This window comes from Nerophis lumbriciformis, linkage group LG05 (genome assembly GCF_033978685.3).
Source record: "Nerophis lumbriciformis linkage group LG05, RoL_Nlum_v2.1, whole genome shotgun sequence".
Classification (NCBI taxonomy): Eukaryota; Metazoa; Chordata; class Actinopteri; order Syngnathiformes; family Syngnathidae; genus Nerophis; species Nerophis lumbriciformis.
Window position 1 is genome coordinate 20,431,174 of NC_084552.2, and position 11,327 is coordinate 20,442,500.

Sequence of the window (11,327 nt, forward strand, 5' to 3'; positions counted from 1 at the left end):
TCGCTTCCTAGCGGTCCCACTGACAGACACTTCACAGGATCCAAGCGTGCAGGTTTAACAGAGTTTTAATGATCATATGTTTTTATCAAAAGTTTTCTCTCGCAGAACGTGGCTTTTCAGTCACGTCCGTATCCTCTCACCCTCCTGCTCCCGGCCGCTTACTGTTAAAGACAACAGATGATTAGATTAACACGTACCGCCTGTGAAATCTAATCACCTGCCAGATGTGTCTTGCCATCAGCACTGCCACGCCCCCGTCTGATGGTGCTCTGTCCTCAGCACCATGGACAGAGGCGGTGACCTTTACTCCTGCAGGCAGCGCTGGCTACACCTCCCTCCACAGTCAAGTTGAACGTGAGGCCAGCTGGAAGGCCTTACTGACAACAATTCGTGATGTGATTGGCTATCACAACTGTCTATCATTGTATGTCCCCGTTCACTTACAGTGCACGGACGCCAGCATTGTTGATTCTGAAGGCCCCAGGCAGATTTTGTACAGCATGGCAACATAAGCTAGCTGAATTCTGATTGGATACAAACTAAAACTAAAAACAACATCACTGGAACTAGCATAATATGACATAAAGAGAATATGAATACTTTTAGATATTTAGGGAAAGTAAATAAAAAAATAATGGTATCTTTAATTATGATCATGATTTCTGGTTATGTTAGGCCAGCAGAGAAGGTCTGACCGCACACCACTGTCTGGCAATTGAATTCTGGTCTGGCTTCCTTATCAATTGTTCAATGTCGTCCTCTAACACATGACGTAGCTAATTTATTGCAAACTCAGGGACATTTAATCAGCATAAGGAAGAGGGCTCGTTATAAAACAATTAGTTTGGGCTAAGCGTGCAATTCCAGCTGGTGGTTAACACACTTCCTCATCCTGCGTGGTGGCGCCATGATGCACGCATACATTTAATGTTACAAGAGGAAAAAAAGAAAGCCAGTGTAATGAGAGCCTCCATGAAACTCACACATGCTCCCTCCATCAGTGGACCACCTTCCATCCCTCGCCTCCGCAAGAAAACTGATACCTTTGCAACATGTCTACGTTTAACCTTGGCAGAGCCCTTTGTGACGAGGAGGGCACGGCACCAAACAGATTGGTCGAGCATGCTCTATTGCACCATCAAGGGGAGACAGAGAGGGGGCCGCATGGTGCTGCCTAGCCCCAGGAAAAGCTCTCATGCCTGGGCATCTGGCCCAGACAGACAGCCTTTAGCCGTCACCCTCCATAAACAAAGACACGTCTGTTTCACGGCAGACAGCTTTTATATTGCAGTAAGCATCTTTGTGTGTGCGTGTGGCTAAGCAAGTGTACGCTTCTCTAAGGGCTTGAACTGCCAAGAGCCATTTTTTATCGGTCCAGATGGGCTGCCATCTCAGGTTTATTTACAGAGATTAGGGATTAGGAAACAGAAAGTAGATGACGTTGCTCTGAGAATCAAAACACACGCACGCACGCAACAGCCCTCCTGCATGCACCTGGTTGTGTTTCCCTGCAGAGCCCCCAGGAGGGTAATTAGGCGCTAGTCAGCTGATTTGAGATCTAGATTTGCGGTCACATGAAGTCGCACATTGAAAATAAATGCCACTGTACCTCCACTTGTGTCCTGCATCTCCATGTGCACAAGATCAGGATCCACATCCACCTCCGGTAAAGACCTTAGGTAAAAAAGATGTCATTATTAGATGTCATTTTATTTATTTATTTATTACTTCACAATTACGTTTTTGAATAAATGAAGTCCACCATTTTGTAAAAAATAAAAGAAAGACAGCAGGCTTTGCAACACATCCTAAAATAAAGTTCTGCCAATTTTTGTTGCATGAAACCACACAGGTTTGGACTTGACAGACTGACAACTACACCGTAAAAGTGTTTTTTGTTAAAATCTAAACATAGAAAAAGCAATACATGATTAAAATACATTATATATACCGTATTTTTCGGACTATAAGTCTCAGTTTTTTTCATAGTTTGGCCGGACTCCAGTGAACTTATGTATGTTTTTTTCCTTCTTTATTATGCATTTTCGGCAGGTGCGACTTATACTCCGGGGCGACTTATACTTATACTAAAAATACGGTATGTATTATCTCCTTTACTTGCTAGCTCCACTTTTGGAAAGAAGATATTCTGCCTTGAAGTTTGAACTTTTTAAGATGTCAATAAGGAAAACAACGCCCTTTCTCTCCCTAGGTTCACACGCACTGCTTTGTATTAAAGGCTTTGCTACACGTTTTAAAATTCAGACTGGAGCTCCGCCAACTATCCCTCTGCTAGAGATGTGCTGGTTTGCATTAAATGCACAGACAATTACCCTGAAATGGGCTGGACTGAGGTCTAGCAGTGCAAAACTTATTTACATAGGTAAGAATAGAAATATCATACATTAATAAAATGTTTATAGCTTTTCACAGACCAAAAATCCTAGGTTTGCGTCGCCGGCGATGCAGAACACGGAGCTGTGATTGGTCAGTTTTTGCCAAAAAGGGTCCCTGAACACAGGCGAGCGGACTTTGTGCTTGAAAGGCACACATTTATGTATGAAATAAAGCAACAACGATTAAATATTTGCATGAAAACTGATATTGTGTACTTTATATCTCGGCGCGCTCTAAAAATAATTACTGAATGTGTAATTTTTCATCTTATTGTGTTATTGTTGCATCCAGAAGAAGGGTCCAGCCTTAGACTGATACTTTTTTTACTCTTCCCCCTTTCCCAATGTCACCTTTTTTCCCACCTTTTTTAAGGAGCGCTGTACGTGGCTGAACCGTTGGCGGCATACTTGCCAACCTTGAGACCTCCGATTTCGGGAGGTGGTTGGGGCGGGGCGTGGTTGGGGGCGTGGTTAAGAGGGGAGGAGTATATTTACAGCTAGAATTCATCAAGTCAAGTATTTCATATATATATATATATATATATATATATATATATATATATATATATATATAAGAAATACTTGACTTTCAGTTAATTCTAGCTATATATATATATATATATATATATATATATATGTATTTATATATATAAATAAGAGAAATACTTGAATTTCAGTGTTCATTTATTTACACATATACACACACATTACACTCATCTACTCATTGTTGAGTTAAGGGTTGAATTGTTCATCCTTGTTCTATTCTCTGTCACTATTTTTCTAACCATGCTGAACACCCTCTCTGATGATGCATTCTGCTTCGTCTCCTTGTTGTGTGCGCAGTTGTGCACTGCACTCTCTAAAAGCCCTAGATGTTATTGTCACATATGCATGTACAGTAGATGGCAGTATTGTCCTGTTTAAGAGTGTCACAACATTGCTGTTTACGGCAGACAAACTGCTTTACGGTAGACGAAAACGTGACTGCTGTTGTTGTGTGTTGTTACCACGCTGGGAGGACGTTAATGAAACTGCCTAACAATAAACCCACATAAGAAACCAAGAACTCGCCCTCCATCATTCTACAGTTATAACGTGATTGGGCAGGCACGCTGTTTATATTGTGGGATAGCGGACGTGAAAACAGGCTGTCGACACGTCACTCAGGTCGAATGGAGCTGGAGGGGGCGTGGCCTCCAGCTCCGCCTGAATTTCGGGAGATTTTCGGGAGAAAATTTGTCCCGAGAGGTTTTCGGGAGTGGCGCTGAATTTCGGGAGTCTCCCAGAAAAACAGGGAGGGTTGGCAAGTATGGTTGGTGGTCCCGTCTTGTCCCCTTGTAACGTATGTCTGCTCTTAGTGGGACTGTGCCGAAAATGAAATTTCAGTTCTTATGTGTCTTGTACATGTTAAAGAATGGACAATAATAAAGCATATTGAATCTTGATCTTGTTGTTGCGTCCAGAAGACACAAGACACTCTTTTTAACGTTTATTGCCAATCTTGCCAACAACAGGTTCATATCAGACACATATTCTTTCTCGTGCACACATGTCTGTCTCTGTCATTTTGTCTCATACACAACACTTCTCATTCTCGGCCAATATTCTTTCAGGCACGGTGTATTTACAAACATGAGAGCGCTGAACACCAATAACGCATGACCATACAGATTAACACCAGCATGTCGTTAAACTACAATAGTTATTTAACAGTTTTGTTTATTTTCAATTACATGATAGCTCTCTCTTGCCCCATGTACCAAAAGGCCAAATGGCGTTTCAAATAATAGCGTGCTCTGCTGCGAGTCGTTAGAAGTATCACGGTTCAACTTTGCCCGAGATAATTTCTTGATGCTGTCTGCTATTTTACATCAGCATTGCCATTGGAGACGTAATGTTTGTAATCTGTGCCAATATTACAGCGGACATCACGTGAAACAAGTTGTAAGGATCCTAGTGTGACGTCATAGTTCAACTGGAAAAGCAATGCATTAATATGCACGGAAATGAAATAAGCGCCCCCCAACTGTACAGGAGGCACATGGCGTATGACCAATAGTCACATTAGAGAGTGTGCATGGACACTTGGATTTAACGCGTAGGTGTGAAAATACAAAATAACGAACTATTTGATGAATCAGACTAATTTATTGCATGGAAACGTTGTGACTGTCTGCAGGAAGACATTTCCTTGTTAACCCTTCGTGTGCATCATGATGAATTGTTCATGTAAATGGGAAGATATGAACATCCTATCAGTTGTCATCGAAGTGAGAGCAGACGTTGTGCAGTAAGCTATCGTTTTATTATGTATGTATGTAGTTTGTATTTCTTGTTCAGCACTTAGCAATACTGCTACACGATGCTTAGTGTTTCACTAAAGCTGAAACTGATAAGCAGAACTTCTGAAACTACTTTTACGTCTTGTGATGACATGTCTGGCTAGCTCATTATTTAAAAAAAAAAACGAGATTGATACTATTTTGATCATATCTATTTATTCGCAAATTTTATAAGTCTTTCGGTGTCATACATCAGATATATATGATAATAGTGCCAGTGCCCTGTACTTTGCAGTGGTTTGTTGGGGGAGCAGCACCAGCAAAAGGGACTTAAACCGGATTGACAAACTGACCTGGAAAGCCAGCCAAACTATTGGCACGCAGTTGGAGGCGTTTGTGTCAGTGAGGGACAGGAAGACACTAGACAAACTGGACCCACTCCACCAGACAATTGAGGGACAGCGGAGCTCATACTCCAACAGGCTACTTCAGCTTCGTTCCCACAGTGTTCGATACAAGAACTCTTTCATTCCGCACTCCATCCAGCTGTATAATCACTCGCCATACAGCAATAGATGATATCTGTCTATTACCTGACCATTTCTATATTAGCTACCGCTCTTTTATTAGGATGTATATTTTCTGCTGGATCTACTCTCTATTTTATGCTGCCCTTTTTTTTTTTGCTGCAGCTGTTACATATAATGTAATAATGTACATGGTAATTGGGATTTGTTATATATTGCATATATTATATAAAAATAAAATATAACATAATAATATAATATATAAGTATATATTATATACTGTATATACAATATGTAAACATTACATATATGTTATATTTTATATGGTACATTTTTAGTCTACTTTATACCTGCATTATCCTTTCCATCCTTTGTAACTGAGCTACTGGGTGGAACAATTTCCCTTGTGGATCAATAAAGTTGGTCTAAGTCTAATAATAGCTTCAATATCGAGGCTACTTGTTTTTCCACTCCACTGATACTTTAAAGGCACCAGGAAGGGAGGCTGGATGATGTTTTGAACTGACCAGGATACACGATCTTTGGTCACCCGCTCCTGAAGCAAAGTCCACTTGCGGCCCAAATCTGCAGAGGCGAAAAGCTGCAGACAAAACAAGAGAGGAAAAACACAGAGCAGTGTTTTTATTTTTTTTTAGGAAGAACTAACTCCATAGGATGGTCCCAACAGGAGATAAACAGTCACCCTTCCATCCTTGCAGTAGGCCAGGAGCTTGTCCTCTTCCTTGGGGTGGAAGACGAGCGAGTCAGGCGTGAAGAAGATGGTCTGCCGCTGGAAAGAGGACCCCTCGTCGGTGCTGATGAACAGCATCTGATCGCGCTCGTTCACCGAGGAGCCCACCAGGACCACCTGGACACACACATTTTATATTGCTACTTTTTATTCTGATTTGCAACAGTGCACGGTATGCAGCGCATCATACTGAAAAAAAAACACTAAATAAAATAAATATGTATTCTCTTAAGTCAAATTAAGTAAATTTAACACCGTTCGCTACAGAAGTTGAAATACATCCAATTAAAGGACATTCTAACGCTTTCAGGAGCTGCACAGTAGCGTCAAGCGTGAGCAAAAAGAGCGCTGACACATGTTGTGTTACAGTACGCCAGAACAAGAGAGGCAAACATGGCCGACACCTTGTCCTGCGAGGTGTCAAGGAGGCGCTGCAGACGACAGCACAAGTGCATTAGCAGCCTGCACCTTGTGCATTAAACATAGTGGCTCGCCTCACACCTGAGAGTGTGTGGCATGAAGGATTAAAAACATCCCACTGCCAAAACCCACAGAGGAAAAATACATAATCATGTTGTAGTGGTTACGTCTGGCCCTGAATGAACTCCTCTTCATTACAATAACAAATATTTTTCCGCTTTAGAAAAAAATAAAATACATTTGCTCTGTCACAGAAAAGTGAGAGGGAGGAGAGGAAAGGTCCGGGCAATTAATTCAGATTTAATTACCACTCGCAGAATACAACATTACAAGTCTGTAAGGCGTATAATAGGAAGTGTGAGCATCGCATTTACACATTGAAAGCAACATTCTGTCTTTTTTATTTTATTGAATAGGCAGTATTGTAACGTATGAGTAATATGGGTATATCATATACAGTTTGTCACGTAAATGCTCAAACTACAGCCTAAACAGCAAACTTTATTTATTTATCGTTATTTGCTAGCAGGCCATAATTGGGAGAGAAATGTAAAAAGTATTGGTATAAATATAGCTATATATACAGTACAGGCCAAACGTTTGGACACACATATGTTGAAGAGGTTCATTTAGCCTACTAATGTGTATTAATAAATGGTTGATTTATATAGGCTAGATAGATAGGGAAGATAGCCGTAACTTGTCAGGTACAAAACTTTACCTTACTGTGCGTGACTGCTCGCTGACTGCTCGCTGTTTCGAAAAAGCTAAGTATCGTTCTATTTGTGTGCTTTTAAATTGTTCTGCAGCTTTCTTTATTACTTTCTCAACATATTTAGTAGTACTATTTAACTTGCAAATCACCCGATCTCTGTCTCTCCACCCCTCCCGCAGCTAGCTAGCAGCTAGCTGCTAAGCTAACGAAGCTAGCGCGGAGAAAGACGTCGCCGGGCGCCGGTCAGAAGGAGTCTACTCCTGCACACCGTGACCAGGACTTCTCGGAAGACAGCAGGAACTTCACTCGGTGACAGAAAACACCGTGAGTATGGCTTCCTGCGCGTCTTGCACCTTACTCACGGAGAGGCTGGCTCTGCTAGAGGGCCGTGTCCGCCAGTTAGAGCAGAGTAATCTCGTAACTTTAGATGTTGCGGACACATCTGCTAGCGTTAGCTGTAGCGAGCTAACTAGCCCAGCCTGTAGCAGTCCTAAGCGGCCTACAAGCTACAATGTACCGGTTGAGACGCATAATAGATTTAGCTCTTTAGCTAGTCCTACACCCCAGTCTACCGGGCACCACACCTTAGTCATAGGGGACTCCATCACCCGAAACATAAAGCTTAGCAAACCAGCCACAATTAAGTGCATCCCGGGGGCCCGAGCACCTGACATTGAGGCTAATCTTAGGGAGCTAACTCGCAACAGGCCTAGTAAACACGTACGACAGGCTAATCGCACCACTAGTTATGCGAATATAGTTGTACACGTTGGCTCCAATGACACTAGAATGAGACAGTCAGAGATTACAAAGAGAAACATAGCCAGGACTTGTGATCTCGCTAGAAAGATGTCCAGGCATCGAGTAATTGTCTCTGGCCCCCTGCCTGCGAGAGGCAATGATGAGAGATATAGCAGATTAGTCTCGCTTAACAAGTGGCTGGCTAGCTTCTGTAGACAACAGGGACTAACGTTTATTGATAATTGGCCCTCTTTCTGGGGCAAACCAGGCTTGCTGATGAGGGACGGCCTTCACCCTAACCAGGAAGGCGCCATCATCCTGTCTAAGAATATAGACTACTGTTTAAGTCACATTTGACTAACTACACTAGAGCAAGCCCGGTCACAGGCAATTACAGAGCCTGCTAGTCCGGGTGAGGAGTCAGTTAAGCTAAAACTAGCCAGCACCAGGCTGGATAATTCCTGTACACATAGCAATTTTCTTAGAATAACACACAACTCACATAATGTGTTTTCTGTTGTGAATGTGTCCGGGGTAGATATGCATTCTACTGAGGTGGCAAATCATGATGCGTTCAGTCGATCGCAGCATCAAGCAAACAATCTGAAAATTCCCGTCGTATCAATTCCTAGATATGGTCGAAACTATTTAAAGTGCACTACGTATAATAAACGCAACATTATTAATATTTCTACTACGGATAATTTAAACAAAAACTCGTCAAAACAGCCCAATACTTATAATATGGGCTTTTTAAACATAAGATCATTGTCTCCCAAAACGTTATTAGTTAATGAGGTCATTAGAGACAACAATCTTAACGTCATTGGTCTTAGCGAAACCTGGCTCAAACCAGACGAATTTTTTGCGCTAAATGAGGCATCTCCTCCTAACTATACGAATGCGCATATTGCCCGTCCCCTTAAAAGGGGTGGGGGGGGGGGCGCACTAATATATAATGAAAACTTTAACCTTACCCCTAACCTAAATAATAAATACAAATCGTTTGAGGTGCTTACTATGAGGTCTGTCGCACCGCTGCCTCTCGATATGGCTGTTATCTACCGCCCCCCAGGGCCCTACTCGGACTTTATTAATGAATTCTCAGAGTTCGTTGCTGATCTAGTGACGCACGCAGACAATATAATCATAATGGGGGACTTTAATATCCATATGAATACCCCATCGGACCCTCAGTGCGTGGCGCTCCAGACTATAATTGATAGCTGTGGTCTTACACAAATAATAAATGAACCTACGCATCGCAACGGCAATACGATAGATCTAGTGCTGGTCAGGGGTGTCACCACCTCCAAAGTTATGGTACTCCCGTATACTAAAGTAATGTCCGATCATTACCTTATAAAATTCGAAGTTCTGACTCATTGTCAACAAACTAATAATAATAATAACTGCTATAGCAGCCGCAACGATGACTCTTGCTGACCTACTGCCTTCGGTAATGGCACCATTCCCAAATTATGTCGGCTCTATTGATAACCTCACTAACAACTTTGACAATGCCCTGCGCAAAACCATTGATAGTATAGCACCGCTAAAACAAAAAAGGGCCCCTAAAAGGCGCACCCCATGGTTTACAGAGGAAACCAGAGCTCATAAATTATCATGTAGAAAGTTGGAACGCAAATGGCGCGCGACCAAGCTTGAGGTTTTCCATCAAGCATGGAGTGATAGTTTAATATCGTATAAACGCATACTTACCTTAGCTAAAGCTAAATATTACTCAAATCTCATCCGCCTCAACAAAAACGACCCTAAATTTTTGTTTAGTACAGTAGCATCGCTAACCCAACAAGGGACTCCTCCCAATAGCTCCACCCACTCGGCAGATGACTTTATGAATTTCTTTAATAAGAAAATTTAACTCATTAGAAAGGAGATTAAAGACAACGCATCCCAGCTACAACTGGGTTCTATGAACACAGATACAACTGTATCTACGACGGATACTGCAATACAAAATAGTCTCTCTCTTTTTGATGAAATAACATTAGAGGAACTATTACAACGTGTAAGTGGGATAAAACAAACAACATGTTTACTTGACCCACTTCCTGGGAAACTTATCAAGGAGCTTTTTGTATTATTAGGTCCATCAGTGCTAAATATTATAAACTTATCACTTTCCTCTGGCACTGTTCCCCTAGCATTCAAGAAAGCGGTTATTCATCCTCTGCTCAAAAGACCTAACCTCGATCCTGACCTCATGGTAAACTACCGACTGGTGTCCCACCTTCCCTTTATTTCGAAAATCCTCGAAAAAATTGTCGCACAGCAGCTAAATGAACACTTAGTGTCTAACAATCTCTGTGAACCTTTTCAATCCGGTTTCAGGGCAAATCACTCTACGGAGACAGCCCTCGCAAAAATGACTAATGATCTACTGCTAACGATGGATTCTGATGCGTCATCTATGTTGCTGCTTCTTGATCTTAGCGCTGCTTTCGATACCGTCGATCATAATATTTTATTAGAGCGTATCAAAACACGTATTGGTATGTCAGACTTAGCTTTGTCGTGGTTTAACTCTTATCTTACTGACAGGATGCAATGCGTCTCCCATAATAATGTGACCTCGGACTATGTTAAGGTAACGTGCGGAGTTCCTCAGGGTTCGGTTCTTGGCCCTGCACTCTTTAGTATTTACATGCTGCCGCTAGGCGACATCATACGCAAATACGGTGTTAGCTTTCATTGTTATGCTGATGACACCCAACTCTACATGCCCCTAAAGCTGACCAACACGCCGGATTGTAGTCAGCTGGAGGCGTGTCTTAATGAAATTAAACAATGGATGTCCGCTAACTTCTTGCAACTCAACGCCAAGAAAACGGAAATGCTGATTATCGGTCCTGCTAAACACCGACATTTATTTAATAATACCACCTTAACATTTGACAACCAAACAATTACACAAGGCGAATCAGTAAAGAATCTGGGTATTATCTTCGACTCAACTCTCTCGTTTGAATCACACATTAAGAGTGTTACTAAAACGGCCTTCTTCCATCTCCGTAATATCGCTAAAATTCGTTCTATTTTATCCACTAGCGACGCTGAGATCATTATTCATGCGTTCGTTACGTCTCGTCTCGACTACTGTAACGTATTATTTTCGGGTCTCCCTATGTCTAGCATTAAAAAATTACAGTTGGTACAAAATGCGGCTGCTAGACTTTTGACAAGAACAAGAAAGTTTGATCATATTACGCCTATACTGGCTCACCTGCACTGGCTTCCTGTGCACTTAAGATGTGACTTTAAGGTTTTACTACTTACGTATAAAATACTACACGGTCTAGCTCCGTCCTATCTTGTCGATTGCATTGTACCATATGTCCCGGAAAGAAATCTGCGTTCAAAGAACTCCGGTTTATTAGTGATTCCCAGAGCCCAAAAAAAGTCTGCGGGCTATAGAGCGTTTTCTATTCGGGCTCCAGTACTATGGAATGCCCTCCCGGTAACAATTAGAGA

General features: G+C 41.9%; 1 protein-coding gene across 2 annotated transcripts in view; it reads right to left on the reverse strand.

Annotated features, from left to right (window-relative positions):
- Positions 1–11,327, reverse strand: part of sorcs2 (sortilin-related VPS10 domain containing receptor 2) — a 445,201-nt gene that overhangs the window by 91,035 nt on the left and 342,839 nt on the right. For both annotated transcript variants that reach the window (XM_061961136.2, XM_061961135.2), the window contains exons 4-6: positions 5,909–6,073; positions 5,733–5,806; positions 1,610–1,674 (exon numbers count right to left, since the gene is read on the reverse strand). In XM_061961136.2, coding sequence (XP_061817120.1) covers positions 1,610–1,674; positions 5,733–5,806; positions 5,909–6,073 — 304 coding nt within the window. The remainder of the gene's footprint in view (positions 1–1,609; positions 1,675–5,732; positions 5,807–5,908; positions 6,074–11,327) is intronic.